Source organism: Xiphophorus maculatus, chromosome 3, assembly GCF_002775205.1.
Source record: "Xiphophorus maculatus strain JP 163 A chromosome 3, X_maculatus-5.0-male, whole genome shotgun sequence".
Taxonomy (NCBI): domain Eukaryota; kingdom Metazoa; phylum Chordata; class Actinopteri; order Cyprinodontiformes; family Poeciliidae; genus Xiphophorus; species Xiphophorus maculatus.
This window is the reverse complement of record NC_036445.1, coordinates 33,334,253-33,355,826: the sequence shown is the minus strand read 5'-3', so window position 1 is coordinate 33,355,826 and position 21,574 is coordinate 33,334,253. Positions and strand designations below refer to the sequence as shown.

Here is a 21,574-nt window from a genome sequence, read left to right as displayed (position 1 = left end):
TACTGAGAGTGTTCAATGGTAGAGCCACTGTGGTATAATAATAATATTCAGGAAACATGGAAAGTGTCAATAGTTTAATTAAAAAACATGCACTAAGCAGAAGTCATTACAATTTTTTGGTAGAAATGGTACAATTATAGATGATAGCAAAGTATCTGCAAATCAGTATTTTGTAAATGTTGGACATGACTTATCAAATACTATAATGGTGTCTAGGGATAAAGATAGAACGTTCAGCTGGAGGTAACATTAACACAAACATCAACTCATGTTTACTAGAGGAGATAATGAAAAAGAAATATATGATATTGTGACAAATCTTAAAAAATAAAAAGTCTACCAATTTGGCTGGAATGGATATGTGGCTAGTAAAAATTATTATAGTATCAGTACTTAAGCCTTTCATGTCTCTGTAATATGTCCTTTCAAAAAGGTACATTCCAAGTAAAATAAAAACAGCAAAAGTCATAACCTTATTTGAAAGTGGTAATAAACATCAATTCTCATATTATAGACTTACCTCTCTTCTCTCTCAATTTTCCAAAATTTCAGAAAAAATGTTTCTGTAACATTTTCATAATTTCATGGAAAAATATTAATTATTATCTGATTGTCAATATGGATTTAGAGCCAAACAATCAACTTCAATAGCCGTAATGCAAAAAAATAGAAGACATAGAAAATGCAGTGATTAAAAAGAATATACTGTGGGAGTGCTATATAGACTTTAAAAAGTATTTGACACTATAGACAATGAATTACTTTTACATAAATTAGAGAAATATGGAGTATGAGGCATTGTAGTCTTGGATAAAAAGTTCCCTGCATCAAAGGTGTCAATATGTATGTAATGAATTGCGGTGGTGAAGGTGGTGAGGCAGACGCTGTAGACCCAGGTTGAAGTAAAGATGGTAATTTTAATAATAAATAATGTTCCATACAGTCCACAAGATTCTGGCGGCACAGCTGAGAGGAAGCCAGGGCTCACACCGGTAGCAACAGAATAAACGCGTGGCAAATGAACCAGCAAACAGAAACACGTAACAAGTGACAAGGACCCGACAAAACACAGAGACACAGGTGAGACTAAATACACAGGAGGTAATTAGGGAATGAGAAACACCTGGGAGTAATCAAAGGGAGACAGGACAACTCAGAGACACAGGAAACTCAAAATAAACACACAGAAAAACACGGAACATGACAATGTACAAATAAGTCTCATACATTCTGATTTACTAAGAGTTACCTGTGGCCTGTGCCCTACCTGTGCCCTAAACTTTTTTTACTTTACATTAATGATATATGAAATTAATCTAAATTGTTAACATTTACTTTAGTTGCTGATGATACTACACCATATTCCTCTGGTAATAGTTCAGAGCAGGTTCTCACATACATAATAGGAAAAAAAAATCATCAAATTGATCAAAATATCAAATCTTTTATATTTGACCTGACTGCTTACCCTTGTGTCCAACTCTTCTGGTTCTTCAGGTGTGTTGCAGGCTGCCTCCACGCTGCCGTTACACTCTGTTGTGTTGATTAATAGTGGGGAATTTCCATTAGAAGAGGTTACCGACAGCTTCTGAGAAAAAAGCAAAAAGTGGGTCCTCTGTGATTATGAGTGAAAACTTACCAACTAAATATATGTACTGTATGTACCGTATTTTCCGCACTATAAGGCGCACCACATTATAAGGCGCACCTTCAATGAATGGCATATTTTAAACTTTTCATATATAAGGCGCACCGCATTATAAGACACATAGAATAGACGCCACAGTAGAGGCTGGGGTTACGTTATGCATCCATTAGATGGAGCTGCGCTAAAGGGAATGTCAACAAAATAGTCAGATAGGTCAGTCAAACTTTATTAATAGATTACAAACCAGCGTTCTGAAAACTCCGTTCATTCCCAAAATGAATAAACAGCTGTTTGATTATTTTCCCGGAGGTAGTCAGTGACGTGGTATTTTCGTGACACAGTTTATCTTTTAACAACAGCAAGGTATAACATATAGTGGAGGGGAACTTTTCCTCGATTCAATAAACACGTAAAAAACAGTCTGATACTGTTACGGTAAATCAAACGTTAGTGCAATCACAATATATATCCACTTCCACTATAACAATTGATTCGTTCATGTTAAATTCTCTCGCTGCTGCTCTATTCCCGTGTTCTACTGCGTCACTGATCGCCTTGAGGTTAAACTCTGCGTCGTAAGCGTGTCTCTTAATAGGAGCCATTTTGGTGTCTTTACACAAAACCCAGTGTGCACCGCGCGCTTCTTCTTCTATGGGGGAAAATGAAGTCAGCGGCTGCTTACCGTAGTTGCGAGACCTGTTGTGGGTCAATATTGGTCCATATATAAGGCGCACCGGATTATAAGGCGCACTCTCAGCTTTTGAGAAAATTGAAGGTTTTTAGGTGCGCCTTATAGTGCGGAAAATACGGTATATAGTTCCAAAACCTTATTTCACGCCTTTTAAAAGAAAAATGTTTAAACATTTTCAAAATTACATCCCTCTTCCTTCCTGTCTTCTTGTACATACTGGTGATGAGAACAGTGAAAATGTTTGAACATTAACATACTAGCTGTGAGTGTCTGGATGTTTAACTAACCACAGGACTGATTCCATTTCTTCCCAGGGGATCTTTAGGAACAGTCACCAGGTAGGTCTCAATACCTCTCTCCCTCAGGTAGTCACAGCGATCACCTCCATTTCCCGGCTCCACATCGAACTCTCCATGGAGACACTCCATGGTACTTTGTGAGATGTGAACACGTCTAATCCAATAGCACAAAAGAATGAAACATCAGATTTTTTTTTGTTACAGTTATTGTTTTGTATGTTTTACCACTCCAAAAACCATTTTTGGAGAGAAAATTGCCCTTTTGGTGTCTGGTGTGATAAAAAAAAAGTGCCCTTTTGTGTTTTAGTACAGCGGTCCCCAACCTTTTTAGTCGCGCGGACCGGTCAGCCCTTCGCAATTTTGCTGCGAACCGGGGGGGCAGTACTCCAATGTTGTTTTGTTACTCATTCTGCTGCAAGTTGGCTTTGTGGGTTTTTAGGTGCGCCTTATAGTGCGGAAAATACGGTATATAGTTCCAGTGAAGTATCTCTGGGCATACTTCACTGGCAGAGGAGCTCTTTCATTTCTTAGGATTTTTTTTAGGATTTTTCAAAATAAAAGATGCGGAAGTAGTTCATTATTTCTTGCGCGGACCGGTACCGGTCCGCGGCCCGGTGGTTGGGGACCACTGTTTTAGTACACCTTTATCAAATTGAAGGACATGTTTTCTGTTGTCTTATTTTCTCAGAAAGCCATCCGACCTGGCTTTCTGTTAAGCTGTGACACGATGAGGATGGTGTCACAGCTAGTGTGTCCTTCTACAGATGACATATTTGCCCCTGTCTAGTGCTGTCTCCATTGGCTGAGCTTTTCCTGTATGTGTTGCCTTTAAACCATCTCAGAGCTCGTCTGTTAAGATGTGTTTCTCTCACAGAGGAGACATCACTCCTAAAGGTGACACCACTAAAGGCGTTCCTACTAATGATACATTCTGACTTCTCTATAACATAGAAAGGATTCCAGGATCAGTGCTTCTGCTTTTTTGTGTATCTGCTCTGTCTTTTCCAATCCCCATTCGGTAGTTAATACTGAGTCAGGTTCTGGTTCTACTGGTGGTTTCTTCTCTGGAAAGTCAACAACACATTGCACAGGACTGTCCACAGTATTGTTGAAGCATTCACTTCAAGAGGAGTGAATGCTTCAAGTCAATGACTTGATGCTCTGCTGGGTTTCCTAAAGTAGGATTTTCCTCTAAGCTAATTTGAATAATAAACTAAGCTTAATGCCCTTTCCTTCCCCCTTTCCTGTCAACCTACTTTCATACAAGGGACACAAAAGACCCCCTGGAGGGGAGACAAAAAAAAAAGAATGAACATTTGTGTTCATTCTTGTCGATCAAGTTCTGCTCGACATCCCTGCAGTCAGAATCCCAATCGCATGCTCCCTCAAAACTTGTGGCATTCAGCTCTGTGAAAAAACAACATATTTCAGAGTGATCTTTTATTGTGGCCAGCCTAAGGGACACCTGTGCAATAATCATGTTGTCTACTCAGCATCTTGAGCTGGGATGGATTATCTATGCAAAGGAGAATTCGCTATCACAAATTTGGACAGATTTGTGAACAACATAGAAAATGTATCAAAAATGTTTTAGGTCTTTGAGTTCATCAAATGAAAATTGGGAACAAAAACAAAAATGTTGTGTTTATTTTTTTCTTGACTATAGATGGATTTGTTTGTGATATTTGTGCCATTCACTACAAAATGCTGTCTCAGTGTAACGCTCAGGAGAAAATGTTAGACAGCGGGGAAATGGGAAGTTGCCCTGTCAGATCATCAAGTTCCAAAACCACACACACACAAACAAAAACCTCACAGAAGCACACATGGGGTCAGTGTGACCCCAGCACAGAGTAAAAAACTTGTGGGGTCTCAATTAGTGGGTCAGTTAAGAGCACAAGAGGGTTAATGGTTAGTTTTATCGATATATTCTGTCACAACCAGCCCTTTGTGGACATTAATGCTCTTGATATGACCTGAAATGAAAATAAGTTTGACACCCTCAGGTTATATGAACAGAACTTGCTCTTACCCTGGAATGCCTCCTGCTTCCATTTTGTTGGCTACTGTGACATCCGTAGACCAAACATCATACTGCCAGCGTTTCTGTCCCAGCACTCCTCCAAGTACTGTTCCACTGTGCACTCCAACCCTCATATCAACATTGGTTTGGGTTTTTTCACGGACATACCTAGGGTAGTTTCACAAAAAGTATGCTAAACAGAAGGTTACCTTAAAAGAGAAAGTTCCTGAGCAAAAGCTTCTTTTCTTATATCCAAAAACTGAAAACAGCTAGAATACATTTTGAACCAACAATGGATGAAAGGTTATTATTTCCCCATCTATAGGACAATACACATTAGAAAATATGCAAGAATTAGCCATGAAGGCTAGTTTTCGTCTGCAATCCTTCATTGTAAAAATGATACATTTAAAAGCAGTGTACACAAGTTAACAAGAATTTTAAACAAAAATTAGCCAAATAACATATCATGTAACAAACGTACAAACTAATGAACTAACTGGAGTACTAGTGAAGAGTTCATAATCGAGGACTTTATACAGATGCACAACAGCCAGCAGGTGTGGCAAGGGGTCCAGCACTTCACCAACTTCAGATCAAACAACACCACCAAAATCTCTGGGGATACTTCACTGGCAGAGGAGCTCTTTCATTTCTTTGCCCATTTTGAGGGCGAATTACTGTAGCTGTCAATTTCTCCACAGCCCAACCATCAGTGAACAGGAGGCATGGAGAACCCTGAGGGCAGTGAGCCCTCAGAAAGCTGATGGACCTGATGGTACTATTAGAGGAAAATCTGTTCTCTTGTGATTTTTGATATGTTTTCGGTTTCTAACACCTCTTATCAGTTAACAAAAATGATTCATACTATCTAACATCTGTTAGGAATTTATATTAAAAATATTAGGGTATATTAGAGATGCCATCCTGTGTCACTGAATACATGTTAGCCTGACCAAAGTGTTGCATCCTAATCAATTTCTTCAATGATCTCTTTAAGCTTGGAAAGAGTCAATAACTTTCCATCAGAGTGATCAATATAACACTGAGGGCAAAGTCACCAACAAAGTCCATTATAGATGGACAGATGACTGACATGAAACAGCACCAGGTCATCATTCATGGACAGTATTTGGCATCATTGTGAACCACCCTAATGTGGAAATATGGATATCGTCATGAGCTGTGGGGTGTGGTGGTGAGGCAGACGCCGTAGATCCAGGTTGAAGTAGATGAAATGAAGACTTAATGAAGAATATCCAGAATAAACACAGTCCAATGCAATCCAGAATACCGGGCAGCATGGCCAAGCAGACACCAGGTCTCAACGCCAGTAGCAGCCGGTTAAACGAAGGAAGAGACGGACTGGGCACACAAACGACAGCGACAAGACCCCAACTGAGACAAGGACACAGGTGACATTAAATACACAAGAGGTAATCAGGGAACGAGACACACCTGGGAACAATCAAAGGGAAGACAGGACAGCACAGCTACTCAGAGGACACAGAAAACTCAAAATAAACACACAGACAACTCAAAAACACAGAGAAAAACCCAAATCCTTACAGATATGGAAATATATATATATACAGTATATGTGAATGGATGGCTGGATGGGTATATGGATATATGGATATATATATAATATTCAGTAAGCTTCATTTTAAAAGACCACACCAATCCCAACAAGCCTGGTCACTATGCAGCCACAGAAAGCTCAACAGGAAGACAAACCAGAATCACCTGATCTGAAGCCCAGAGGCATTATAGAATTATATTGAACAGAAATCAACCATCTCCGATGTTTAAATTAGAATCAATTCATTCACTCCCAATCTAAGGATTTCCTAATTTTGCTCACCAATAAGTTTGGTATAATGTGAAAATGACTTTTGTTATTATTAGATAATGAGATAATTTTACGTATAAAGGAATTATTATCCTGTGTCATGTGACTAGCTATCAATGCTAGAGATCAACATCTTGACAACAAAACAATAAACAAGAAGTGTAAGAGACAAATCAAAACATTTAAATTAATGAAATTTAAAAAAAATGCTGTGTTGTAGAATAAGCCAGAAAAGTATTCCAATAGATGGAAATTAGAATCAATAATTTTTTGCACTTACGAGATAGCATCCACCATAGCCAGGCCCATCCTGATGGAACAGGCAGCATGGTCTCCCCGGTATTCTGGAAGTCCACAGATGCAGTAATAACAGTCTCCCAAGATCTTGATCCTCAATTGATGATATTTCTGACAGAAATGTACATTGATCTTAATTAAACAGAGAAAGAGAATACGTATACACACACCTCTGTCTGTCTGTCTGTCTGTCTGTCTGTCTGTCTGTCTGTCTGTCTGTCTGTCTGTCTGTCTGTCTGTCTGTCTGTCTGTCTGTCTGTCTGTCTGTCTGTCTGTCTGTCTGTCTGTCTGTCTGTCTGTCTGTCTGTCTGTCTAAGTGTTTGGAGATAGAGCCAGATTAAAACATACACAGGCTTTTTAACATCTTTGGGGTTTTTTCTCTACCTTCTCTATTGCTATAGATGATGTGATGTAAAAGTCTCCTTGTTTTTTGTAAAGGAAATGTTTTCTCTATTTTGTTTGAAAAATGAAGTGAAAGTCTTTTTATTTTCCCCAAGATTTAAAATGTTTGTTGATCTGTTTTGGACATGTCTTTTCTTCTGTAAAATGAAAGAGTCTTTTAGTTGTTCTATTAGCTTGAGTTACAGTTAAGCCCAAAACATTAACATACCTGGCTGGTTTAGAGTTAAAGCAGTTTTTTAATTATAATATTTGTTTCGACAAATTTGAGAACATCCACCATACAGTCTGGACTGTATGGTGACAGATAATCTGTGGAAAGGACTACAGATTAAGGTGATGGTGAGTAGGCCCCTGCCTTTCCAGCGGAGGCATTCAGAGGTGTCTTTGCTGGTTCCAACGGCTGCATGAACTTTGTGTTTCCACAGGACGACCTCTGACTGGTCTGCCCAAAATGTGTCTCAATGAGACAACTCCCATAAACTCTTTGTGGAATCCCCCAACCACACAGCCATCATCCATAGAGGATCCAATTAAGACCAGAGGATCTTAATTGGATGCTCTGGTCATCCATCTGAACTCCATTGACTTCACCCTCCTGAACTCTGTTTATGTTTTTTTGTTTCTCACCCTCCTTCTGCGGCTGCCCACATGTTTGTTGCCTCATTTTCTTTGTTGTTTCTGATGAATCCATTAATCTTTTCATACTGCCCTGTGCAGTACTGAAAGATGGCTAGTGCCCTTCCCCAGTAACCATTACCCTAAGGTACACTAACACTAACCAGGGACATACATAGACTTTACATGGACTCATTGTGCCCACTGCTGAAAAGGTAATCAGCTGCACCCTCTGACCTCACACCTCCATGTGGTGCAGGTCAGACTGCAGCTGACCATTCTCACCCTGGACAAAAAACCTGTTTAAGCTCCTATTCTCAGGTCCAGCTGGACCAGAACTTCCCACCACAATAACAGTCTCTTTCCCTCAGGCATTAGACTGATGAACAATAGTTAATGACTCTGGCATAACACAGCCCCTTTATCCACCTGCTACCCTGCATGTTTTTTGACTAAATGTAAAGGTAGAAGTTATTTTATTTATATAGAACATTTTCAGCAACAAGGCAATACAAAGTGCTTTACAGGATTTATGTTTTAATTGTTGGTTCTATGTAGCATGGCTGTGTTTTTATTATGTAATCTAATAACCAAACAATTCTAACACACGAGTGGAGGGGTCTGGTCCGACCCTTCTTACATTAGGAGAAAACACAATCAAGTTTTCTCCTAAAGGTTTGCCAGAAGTCAGAACCAGCGTACATTATACAGCACAACAGTATTTTCATATGACAGACATATGTAGTTCAAAGGGATTATTGGTTTTACATAGTTTGTCCATTTAGACCAGATCCTGAAAAATAATTCCCTTCGACCTTGAACAGAGATCAATAACTTTCTGCAGAATGTAAATGTCCTGTACAATTTTGAACCAGTCCTCAACTTTAGGTGCTTCAGATTTTAACAATTTTCTAGTGATTGTCTTTTGCTTGCTGCCAGAAGCATTAACAGCAGTTTTTTTATCTTTCAGAGCCCAGTTATCAAATTGAATGTTTCCTAAGTACAGGGCTTCACATTTTCAGGGATTCTCTCAGTAAAGACGTTATTTAGGTAAACACATATCTGCTCCCAGAATACTAATCACTGGACAACCCCAGAAGATATGATGATGATTTGCCCCATTTGATCCACAGAGTTTCCAACATGTGTCTCCGCTGCCCCGATGCTTTTTCTGAACTGGAGTTACAAAATATCAAACCGTGATTTTCCAACAGAATTCTCTCCATGTGTTGGAGCTCAAGGTCATCCAGTGTAATTTGTTGATCTGTTCCCAGCCTTCAGATGATATAGATAAATTTCCTTTTTTTGCCACTTGTTTCTTGTGTAGTTTGTGTCACCTTGTTTAGAAGACAGAATACCATCATATAGTATGGAAACATGTTTCTGACTTCAACAAAGACAAAAACACATTAAAAAGTCCTGGTTTGTCTGTTTCCCAATTGTCACATATATTTTCATTGAAATAGGCCCTAACTTACAGATATCTGAAGAAGTCATCCTGTTCCAAGCCATTAGATTTCTGAAGTTCCTCAAAACTCTGAAACATCCCTTTCTGGGTAAACGTATAGTAAGTGGTTAATCCTTTTTGGATCCATCCTCTAAATCTCCCATCAATCTGGTTTAGTTTAAAAGCTTAATCAAAGGCGCACCATATGAGTATTTTTATCTGAATATCTCATTTACAAAGTTAAGCTACCTTTCTCCAATAATCTAGCATTGTTTGTAGCATTACTCAGCCCCTCTTGTAAATCCTTTAGTACCTGATATTAAAGGTATTCCTTCCACTGTTGTGCCTTGTATATCTTTCCATCTTGCATCATAAGATGGAGAGCATAGACAAATCACTGGTCTTAACTGAGCTGCCAGGTAACAGACATGTAGATTGGGAAGACCCAGTCCACCTTTCTCTTTCTTTCTCTTAACTGCAGGGTTCTGTACCTCACTCTAGCCTTGTTTCCCTGCCAAATATACTGCGATATTAATCTGTCCCACTCTATGAATCACCTTTTCAGCCCCCTCTGGGACACCATAGATCCTGACATTCTCTCTCCTAGATCGGCTCTCCAGGTCCACCAGCTTATCCTCCAGACTCATGTGTAACTTTAGCAGCTCTGCTATCACTTCATCCATGTTTTGGGTTCTCTCCTCCATCTTCTCCTCTACTTCACTAATCCTTGTGTTCGTTTTTCGTAAATAAATAAATGCATAAATAAATCTACATTGATTGATACCATGCCACCCTATTGATATTTTAGACTGACTGTAAAGATGACTTTTGTGTGGAATGATTGGTTATGCCAAAACAAAATTTTTCAAAAGCTACAAAAAGTGATTGTTTGCTTACTGAACTCAAAGATTTGTATGTGTCCTGAAAATTGCTTACATAATTTGAGTTCAAGTAATGTTATTAAGCACTTCACATGAAATTACTTAGGAGAGTATATTTATTGGTCCTGTATTTCTGTTAGTTGTTTTTTTTTTTTTAATTCTGCTTGTATAATAAGAACAGTTATTTCTTTGAGTGCCTGTCTGTGTTTTAATAATGTCTTTCATTTCCTCCATTTTGGAAAAAAAAATGTCTCTGCACCTTGTAACAAAGTGTGAACACCATGTTACCTACACACCTACATCACTTTTGGCTATTAACCCAGATGATAATTTTATTAAATTTGGATTATTTCCTCATTTTCATTTTGTGCATTTTTATATAAACTTTCTCTTCAATTTCATTGTTTTTTTTTTAAATTCACTTTTATATTCTGCAATTAGATCAGAGCATGCTATATATAATGTGCTTTGATAAAAAGTTGCCTTGTTACTCTGATGAAGACTGAATATGGATGAATTAAGGCAAATTAATATAAACAATATTGCATAGTGACATTCATTTTGGTAAGAAAACTGTTAAAGCAATGTGCATTACAACATGGATTAGTCTGGCTGAAATTTTGGTTAGATAGACTTTCTGCAATTATTGGGAGTTACATTAAAAAATAATCTAATGTTCAACTCTTATGCTTCCTCTGCCCCTGTAATTAGAAGTTTTGCAAACCAGCCAAAGAGGAGCATGACATATTTGATTAATCTGTGATATTTAATCTGTAAGCAGAAACATAATATGTGAAAAATGCACAGAAAAAAAAAAAAATCAGGCTGGCTTTTTTTTTTTTTTTTTTTTTGAGGTGCACAAAAGTGTAGTATTTTATTTCAATGTAAAAAAAAATTTGATCTTAACTTAAACCGTTTTCATAAATTAAACAAAATAAATCTCCAAGCTAATATGAAAGCAGGAAACTCACAGCAGCCAGCTTGTCAAAGCGAGCAAAAAGCTCATTGAGCAGCTTCACCAGCTCCTGGGCACTGCAAGATGACGACAGCTGGGTGAAACCCACAATGTCTGCAAACAGAATACTACATGACAACAAGACACACAAGACAGCATGTTACTACAACATGCTGCTCCAGAGCACAAATCTCTGAGTATTTTTGCACTTTTTTAGAATTAAAAACATTTATGGCATGATAATACAATATTTAATACCAATTTATGGGATTACTTGTTAAATGAAATAATGTTTATAAGTAATCCATATTCTTCCTATGTTCTTCATTATCACAGATGTAAACAGTAAAAAAAAACATAATCCATTTCATAAGCCACTGGAGTGACGCATTAAAATTTTTTTTTTTCTTTCTCCCCTCCAGGGGGTGTTTAGTGGGCTCTAGTGTCCCTTATATGAAAGTAGGCTGGCAGGAAAGGGAGAAGAACAGGAGGGAAGACATGCGGCAAATATTGTCGGTTCCGGGAATCGAACGCGCAACGGCCGCGTCGAGGACTCAAGGCCTCCAAACATGGGTCGCGCTAACCGCTACGCCACCACAGCACGCCCCGTGACGCATTATTGAAACTAAAAAGTACTACGACATATGGAGCTAAAACAATCTCAATAGTCACAAATGCACATTGCATTTTTCCACACATGCACAGAATCAGATTTATGAATGAACAAAACAACTCAAATGCACAGAATGATTCATATGTGCACAAACAATATTTACAAATGCACAGAAGGATTCACACTTAGATTTTTGATGCAAACATAAATACATCTTGATTTACACACTAATTCTGGCCTGTGGGCTTCGCTGCATTTGTGTGTGAATTGTGAGATTCTTCTAAGTGGCTCAATCCACAAATGTCTTTTTTTTTAACAGGGAATCTTCAGCAACCAGTCAGAGACAGAGCTTTTGTAATGGGTTCATGTGATTGGCTTATACAAAAGTTACCCAAAACAGGAAAAAAAAAAGTGCATGAATCATCCTGTGCATGTGTGGATACTGAGACTGTTTTAGCTCCATATTATGGTGAAATGCACAGCATTTATAGGCAATATCTCTCAAAAGAAGAATGTTTCATGCCTCTAAATAATTTACTCATGAAATAGCAACTGAAACTAATTACTACTCTAGGTTTGTTGCATGAATGTGGAAATAATAGCAATGTTTAGTAAGAAATTGCATTTTGTATACCTAAGTTAAAAGTTGAATCATTGAACTGACACAAGTCAGTACAGTAGGTCTATTCCATCAAGAGAACTGTAGTAGTTGTTAAAAATATTAACATAATAGCTATATATTAGATATTCTGTATTGCAGGACACATGGTTGGTACTGAATACATGCTGAGAAAGGTTGACAAAATGTAGACTATTCATTACTTTATCAGCTGGCCTTGGTTTTATCGATAGTAAACCCTGATAGCATCTAGCAAGACACTGGAAGTACTGCCAGTCAGAAGAACATGATTAGCAGATTCCATTTATTGTTATCGCTACTGCAAATAGCTTTTTACCAATTGAGGGTTTTTTTTCCCATTTTTTCTAGGAAGAAAATTAATGCTTGATTTTTTAAAAAATAAACACAATATATTATGTGCAAACAAGGGCTTCAACTTTACCATTTCACTTCCCCAAAATGCTATGAGTTTTACATTGTACTCTATAAAGCAAGTGAGACAGAAGAGTCTCCCCCTGGCTGGCAGGATGTACCACAGTGTTACAGGCATTCATGATGTCAAGCTGCCATGGCTACATGAGAAAAAAAGTAAAGAAGAGGGGCAAGACCACATCTGTGATTAAATAAGCATTCATAAAATAATTGATGAGAAAAAATATAGCCACCTCTTTTCTTTGGGCTTCAATTTATAGATATTGAATAACTGAATTTGATTAATTTATCTGTATTTACTGGCTCCACCACTCTATGACCAGAGTATCAAAACAGCTAAAATGAGAAGTAGTAGCTCATTTTATTGTTTTAAGTTTCCAAACAATTTCCAAGTTCAGTTTATTAACTAAAACAGTAACATTTAATCAAGACTGCTCAATCTGTGAGATTCTCAACAGAAAAAAGTGCAAATGATTCCCTGAGACGTACATTTTTAGTCTAAGAGAAAAACTTTGTAAAAAAATAAATTTCAACTTCTTCAGCTTGTTTTTCAAAAAGTATATAGTTTTTAAAACATTTTTGTGCAAAATTTGCAACTATATTACTTATATTCCAGTTTGTCAGAGGAGATGAAACATGCAGAACATTTTACATTCACAGTAAATAGGCTTCATTTTTCTGAGCGCTACAGTTACTTGCTTACAAAGATGTAGCCAGACTAAGAGATTTTTTTTGCTTGTTTGTTTGAAATATGACACTAAAGTTGTAATAATACAATATAGTTGTAATTTCATGAGAATTCTACACCACATTTGTGATAAAATGAGGAATATTGAGGGTCTTGTGAAGTTACAGTTGGTATTGGTTTTTCAAATAATTATATACTTAATCTTTTAACACATCAGAATAAAATCATCAGCCACAGGACTTTGATACGATTATTTAAACAACTTTTTATTTCAAATAACCAGTCTTGCTGAGCTGGTCACATCAAATCTTCATAACTATCAAAGCTTTTTTCTTATTAAAATTAAATTTTTTCTCTCCTTTGTAGTATATCTATTCTCGTAATATGACTTTGTTCTCGTAATATTATGACTTTATTCTTGTAGTTAAAAAAAATTATTAGTCTGGCCCCTAAACTCCATCATGCTTGCTTTACTAACCCTCAGTGAAAAGATAACCCACGGTTTTCTTTTACTGTCACAAACTTCTCCATCTCTTCTCTATGGCGGTGGATGTTTTTCAAACATCCGAGCTTCTATCCTCAGCTCTGCACCAGTAGACTACCTCTTCTACTGGCTTGAACAGGCAGCCTGTTGATTGATTTGAACACTGCTGCCACCTAGTGACTGGAGGCTTATTTATCAGACAAGCGTGAGAAAGGAGGATAACTATAAAGTCATTCTTCTGACGCCCATAGATGCTCAGCCCCCCAGCCCGCTGCCCTAGGGGGCGCACCCCACTATTTGAGAAGTACTGCTTTAGACAGACTTACCGCAACATACAGCCAAGTTACCTGACATTTTCATGCCTGTACATGTACATGGTGTTGAACTGTTGCATCTCTTTTTGACTGGGCTCCTTCTTCATATCCTGAAGCATCTCATCAGCTATATGCTTGGGAAGAATGGAGAGCAGGAGACGTTCCTAGAAAGGTTAAATACACAGAGCCCATGACAATAAATCACAGACATGGACCATACTTGTGACTGAACACATACTTTGATTTACTTTGACTTTCCATGCTTTCTCTTTCTCTTTGACCTCTACAGGCCCCTGTAGAGGTGTAACCTTCTATAAAGTATTTATAATGTGTAAAAAGCACAATAAACTTGAAAACAACTACGTTCCAGGATCTAGGGTTGAATCGATTTTCAGGTTTCTTTAATATTTGCTTTTTACATCACTGTTTATTTTTGTCCTCAGCCTTAGTTTCTGCCTTTAGATTATCTTTAAACATAGGTTTAGTTCTGTGTGTGTAGTTTCATCTTTGTATTTAGTTTATATTTTTACTACAGCTAGATTTATGTTTTGCCTGTTTCCTGGTTAATATTTTCTCCTCCTGTGTCAGTACCCCCCCTCCCTCACTCTACCTGTCTGGTCTCCACCCTCAGCTGCAGCCTGTTCCCAGTCAGCCACCAGTATTCAGTCCAGTAATCATGCTCCCAGTTTATAAGCTCTTCACTTTCTGACAGTCCACTTCTGAAGAAATGTCTTCTTCTGGACCTGAGTTTGTCAAATTCATGGATAGTATGAATCAACAAGTTATCAAAGCTACTTCTGTTCTTAGTGCTCACAAAGCAGAGTTTACTTTATCAAAACCACCTGGTTCTGATTACCCAGAGCATCCACTGCTCTGTGCATCAGAGGTCTGAGATTTCAGACAGTAGCTCTACACCTGTCTTCCTCCAGAATAGGCCACTTTAACTCCTTTGAGTATCTGAGAATTGAGGTAAAAACCCATACACAAACTCTGATGCTAACTTTGTGCAAAAGCTCAACATGTGTGAAAAAAATTTTCATTGACTTTAATGAGCTTTTATCTTATATATACATTGATAGTGACTGTTTAACAATTGTGGGAGAGTTCAGCATCCATGTTGACAAGCCCGAAGAAGAAGAAACCCTAACCCTAACCCTAGCCCTAGCAACAAAGCTGCGTGATATACTTGAAAACTTGGTCTAATTCAGTTTGTTAAATAAACACACAATTGAGGTCACACACTGGACCTGGATATCAGTAAGGATGTGAATATTTCCAATATCTGTAACTGATTGTCGCCCTGTCTGACAAAGATGACACCGTTATCTTTGTCAGTGCAATCTCCGCTCACTCTCTTAGCCAATCAGCTACTATCACAAAACACTCTTTCACAGACAACACAGCAGAAACACTTCATCAAATCCACTCTTCCTCCTCGCCTTTAAGCTGTAACCACATAGGTGAGTTGATAGATAATTTACATTCTAAAATTTCAGGTACCATTGATTTCAATGCTCCCACTGAAATGAAGGTCATGTCTGGTAGGAAGAAATCTCCATGGAGAAATGCACAAACAATTAGATCTGCAAGACAACTTTGCCAAAGGACCGAACGAAAATGGTGTAAAACTCAACTTCATGTTTATTATGAAATCTATAAAGAAAGACTGCATAACTATCACTCAACACTAAAACATGCAAGGGAAATGTTCTTTGCTGAAATCATAAAACAAAAACCTTAATGATGGTTGAGCTTTATTTGCAGCACTTGACAGGCTCATAAGAGTTGCGTAGGAGTCTCTGGTCCAGTATGCAACTGCTTCCAAAAGTTTTTCTGAGTTAATTTTTCCAATGCCGTGACGCTGCACTAATACCTACATCTTAATTAATAATACCTACATCTTCAGTTTCATTTTGCACCGCAGCAGCATGGCTATGGTTGGCATGAAAAGCAACAGTCTTTTTTCCTTCCAGCATTGTGCCCATATGCAAAATTTCCAGATGTAAAGGGTCTATAGGTCTTCTGACCTGTTGCTGGCTTTGCTCTTCTAGGTTAAGTTTAACCTCCAGTGACTGTCTTGCTTCCAGAAAAGCCTTTCGATGCTTCCGGTCAGCCATGTAGTACGATGTGACACCCACGGTGATGGCACAAATATAGATCACAATGTTGGCCAGTAGCTTGAAAACAAACACGAAGAGACATTTGAAATTAGAACTCAGGATGAGATGAATATACATGTATTTATGAACTATTTGACTACAAGAAGCCCTATACATAGTTCCCACAAGTCTGAACAGAAGTGATCCACACTGTCTTAGTATACTAAGACCGTTTGTTTGCGCAATGCATAGCCATGGCCCATGGCCTCGAGAGCAACAGAAAAGAAAATATCTGGACACTCAACCAAAGTGCATAAATAAAATTATTGCAGTCAGGATGGACCCATATGAGATAGAGAAGGAAAGTATGTCAGACAATGTGGCGAAGCTCCCTCTGATCTCATGATACGATATAGTTAACTACCTAATGAACAGGCTGCTTTTGCTATTAACGTTATAATCTGTGTTAAATCTGTTTATAACATTTTCAATCCTGGGCAGATTACAAAAAATAAATAAATACATTTTCAAAAATTGATAGGGACAAACAGCAGAGATGTACATGCAATCACTGTGACCAAGAATATCATTGATATCTGCTTTCAAGGATTTTATTTATTCTTAAATTTCCATAGTGGAGTATTTAAAAATAAAAAAAACAAGAATTGGGTGCTTATTTTTGGGATTTTTGTTTTCTAATTAATTGGACATAGTTGGACATAAATAAGGAAACATTATGCCCACATTTTTGAAGCCATCAGCAAGTTTTTGCCAAAGATTTCTTGCCACAGTTGACCAGAGCTCACCAGAGCTGACCGGGAGCGACGGCAACAGCAATAGTGACTCCTGAAGCAGCTGCAAAAACTCTGAAGTTCAGCAGTTCATAGACTAGAAGTAGCCAGGACAAGTGTTGTTTCTTCTTTAAACAGTGTTTAATGGCAATACTTTCAATGGCTAAACTGTAATGGTATAAAGTTTATAAGTAAGTTTAATATTTAGCTATGTTTAATTAAAATGTGAACAGCTGAGTGGAAAATTCACAATCATATTTTACTCTTGAAAATGTCTAAATGAAATGTTGTTAGAAAACAAATACTGTTTCTCTAATCTTAGTGACCAAATGGTGATTCAAATTAAAACAAGTCATTTGAGATCTAAAAAATACCTCGGGCTGCCTCTGAATCAATTCCCAACTTTACCAACTTGTTTCCAGATTTTCTACCTGGCTTTTCCCATTCCTAGACCACACATTTATAATTTTTTGTTCCAGTTTATTTCAAATTATTAATTAGTCTATTATACAATCACATTTCCAGCAAGAAGATGAATATATGTGGGTTTGTGCTTGTTAACCAAGTTTTGTTTGTCTCCAAAACCACCTCAGCCATCTGGCACCGTTTCAGAAAGCAGGGTAAGAGCCAACGCAGAGTAAGTTCAAGGGTAGGGATGTACATACACTGGGTTTTCAGTTTCAGAAAACCAGGTGGATCCAGTTACTGCAACTTACACTGTGAACCAAGACAGGGTGTTGGTTCGCTCCTCACCTCTGTGTATGACTAATTGGTTTCTTGATCACTCCTTTACAAAAAACACAGACATAAAATAAAGCGTACCACAGCTCTGGGAACTCCACTGAGTTAGAGTTGAATAGCTCTGGCCCCCAAGAAGCTGTGGCAAGCGTTAATTATTTTTATTTCTGAAAGATGACAACCCTACGAACTTATTTTCCACTATTACTCTCATCATGTGTACCTGTGTCTGATTACTGCCTGCTGTCTCTCTCCCATGTCTCCACCTAAATATGCTCCTTCCAGCCAGACATTTTCTGCTAGACTGTATAATGCCTGAGAGCCTGTCTATGGTTTCTTGCCTTGCCTTGACCTATTGTTTATGACCGTGGCCCGTTTCTCACCTCAACTAAGGACTATGTCTTGAATACTTCTGCCACTTTTGAATCTGGTAACTCCAACTGGACAGAGCTTCTAGAGATAGGCACCAGCATCCCCACAACCCTGCATGGAAAAGCTGGTGTAGGCCATGTTTGTCTGTCACAAAAACCCATATAACTAAATCTAATCATCACAAATTATAAGCTCCACATTTTAAGTGCAACATTAAACTCAGTCACTCACAGAAATTACAGAAGAACACTGTAATTATTTCTGCACAAAAGTTCATACCTGTCTATCACTGAAGAACATTTATTAACTCATGTAATTTTACAATAGCATTTCTCAATCCCCGTCCTCAGGGACAACTGCCTTGCATGTTTTAGGTGTTTCCTCTGCATGCAATCAAGTGCATGCAGAGGGGGTCATGCAATCATTTGAGTCAATTGTTCTGCAACAGACACACATCTAAAACAATTACACAAGAACATAAGAGCCACAATTGAGAAACACTAGTGTGAGACAATCTCACTGACCCGTCTTCCCCCCTCAAGTATTACCTGTCTGGCAAGCGCTGAGCCCTGGATGTTCTCCTGCTGCTGCTGAGCAATGGTGACTCCAAGAACCAGGGTGTGAACCCCACAGGATACAGTAGTGATGAGCACAATGGGTGTTAGTCTCAAAGGCAGAGTAAGGAAAAAAGAAAAGCTGAAGAAGGCCTGCCAACCCACTGTGTCACTAGCCTGGTGGAAACGAGCATAGTTTAGACCCAAGTGGCAAAATATCTGTAATGCGATAAGGACCCAGAGGGAATAGGGCACAAAACGCCTTGAGATCCGGTCTGGTAACAACCCAAAGCGGCACAGCAGGTAGAGAAGAATATCTCCTGCCAATCCCACAGTTGCCACAGAAACGGATGCAAGATTTTCAGAGGTATAAACCACTGCACACATGATGAGGATGTAACTATCAAAAAGAGCAGCAAACACAACCAGCACCAAAAGTGTTTCATGTCTCTGCCTTCTGAAGTAGGTCTGGTAGAGATTCTCCAACGACTCTGGTGCAAATGTCAGGCGCATAAACCGTGGCAGGCAAAGGCAGGATCCAGAATTTCGAACTGTAACCTCGTGTGTTCGTCCAACAGCCTGCCCCGGATCAGAAGGCAATGTCACAGAGCAGTCTGCCGAATACTCCACAGAGTACTCTGGTTCAGAAAAAGCTTGATTGCGAGGCATGGTGAAAACTCTGAGCCAAAATTTTCAGTCTTTTTTAATCAAAGAATATAAGGCATGTTGTCCTGCAGCAGTGGAGTAATATAAAAATAATGTTCAAATGTATCGCTTCTCTCTTTGTAGAGTAATCTTGATTCTTCTCAGAACACACAATCGAGTGTTCTCACAATTTACAACAGCACTGGAGAGATGTACTCTTGCATCACAGCACTGGTGTCCTCTTAGTCCAACGCAGTCAATCAATGTTCCGTCACCAGCACAGGGTAGCTCTATCGTCTATCAGAAAGATGAATCAATACTGATTAGATGCTTCAAAGTTCATCAACATAAGTGACTTTATGCTATATCCCATATTTGTCTATTTTTTAAGAATTTGTTTCTCCATCATTTCTCTGAACTGAATAGTGTTTCCTTCTTCATCTTTCCATGCCTGAATACAGACAGACAGAAAGTTTAGCAAATAGATATTTATACCCATCCAACAATAGCTGTAGCATAGATAATGTCTATAGACAGACAGACAGACAGACAGACAGACAGACAGACAGACAGACAGATAGACAGACAGATAGATAGATAGATAGATAGATAGATAGATAGATAGATAGATAGATAGATAGATAGATAGATAGATAGATAGATAGATAGATAGATAGATAGATAGATAGATAGATAGATAGATAGAATAAAGTATCTCTCTTGCAATAATTTTGTATACATAGACAACATGTGGATGTTGGCCTGCATAGCAACATGTTTGCTCCCTCACACAGGTTTGTTGTGGAAGCACGTCTAAAATCTAACATCCTATTCTTGCATACCTAGAGCCTATACATTACTTTACTTTTTTCACTACTTATCGACAGGCAACCCCATCTTCGGTTGCAACAGCCTCTCAATTAAAACATGTACATATTTCACACACTCCTCTGACTAGGATTTCTCCTTCATCCCCTTATTCTCCAATCTCTATTGCATGTTTCCATTAACCGACAATGCAGGACACATTTCATTTCTATAAGCTGTTCTGGATATTTGGGAAATTATGTACATCATATGTCCTCCTACTTCCACTTACCTTCAGTAACGCCAGATCACGTCTCATTGTTTGTGCTAAATATAATTACCATTAGAATAACGAGGCTTCTCGCAGTCCTCTTGAAATGCTGCAGTTTACAATAACACAGCCATACGGAGGGAATATTATTCATCAAAATAAATAACTCCGTGAGAGAAAATAAACGTAAAAGAGAGAGTCACTATGACTTAGCACCGCATCTGTGTTCTCAGCTGAAAACGGAAAAGCAGAAGCTTTCAAAGATGTTCACGGTGATGTCGCCTTGACTACTGCTGTTGATACGAACGATGCGGCAATACCGTCGCCATCTTGGTACGGGTTAGAGGGCTCCTCCCTCTAACATGACGTTCTAGTCTCTCGGAAATGTAAATTCAAACACTCATATTCAATACATTTAAATATGTTCTGATGAGGCTCATTTGTCAGATTAAAAATGCTTTAAGTCCATGAGTGAAAAATAATCAAAAGAAATAAAGTCGTTAAAAGGTCAGTCTATAGGTAATTAATAATGTGATTGACTTAGTGAATTAATTTACTGAACGAACGTTTTAAATTCTAAATTACTAAATGCATCGCTATATATGCATCCATATTCAATCAACTTATCTTACTGACAAATTTATTCATGTCAGTCATTAGATTCACTACATATATTCACTACAGACACAGTGATGATGTCAAGCCTTTATTTCTGATAATAAGGATTATTTTCTACATACACTTTTCTGCTAAAGATGTGACATTTAAAATTACATTACACCAAAACAATAAACTTCGGCACTATGGTGCATCAGAAAAGTATTCACAGCACATCACTTTTTTCACATCTGGCCATGTTACAGATATTAATTTCAAACTGTAATAAATGCCTCTATTTATTACCATATCTAAATCATATCTTCTAAGCATAGGAGACTCTTTGGTACCTGAGCCTTGTCATCTTTCATCTTGACAACTAGTTCCAGCTGCTCATCACTTAGATGTAGTTCAGAAAGTGTTTCTCTTAACAGCTTTCA

At 38.1% G+C, this 21,574-nt stretch overlaps 1 protein-coding gene across 4 annotated transcripts in view; it reads right to left on the bottom strand.

Moving 5' to 3' along the window:
* Window positions 1-20,871, bottom strand: part of adcy3 (adenylate cyclase 3) — a 43,930-nt gene extending 23,059 nt beyond the window's left edge. Inside the window, exons 1-9 of one of the 4 annotated variants that reach the window (XM_023330943.1) lie at window positions 20,559-20,871; window positions 18,809-19,756; window positions 16,288-16,437; window positions 14,294-14,424; window positions 11,127-11,238; window positions 6,794-6,921; window positions 4,671-4,829; window positions 2,627-2,792; window positions 1,469-1,588 (exon numbers count right to left, since the gene is read on the bottom strand). In XM_023330943.1, coding sequence (XP_023186711.1) covers window positions 1,469-1,588; window positions 2,627-2,792; window positions 4,671-4,829; window positions 6,794-6,921; window positions 11,127-11,238; window positions 14,294-14,424; window positions 16,288-16,437; window positions 18,809-19,483 — 1,641 coding nt within the window. In that variant the 5' untranslated portion in view covers window positions 19,484-19,756; window positions 20,559-20,871. Of the gene's footprint in view, window positions 1-1,468; window positions 1,589-2,626; window positions 2,793-4,670; window positions 4,830-6,793; window positions 6,922-11,126; window positions 11,239-14,293; window positions 14,425-16,287; window positions 16,438-18,271; window positions 18,373-18,808; window positions 19,757-20,558 lie in introns of those variants that run through there. The other 3 variants (XM_023330944.1, XM_023330945.1, XM_023330946.1) reach the window with 3 other exon arrangements.
* Window positions 20,872-21,574: the final 703 nt, after the last annotated feature.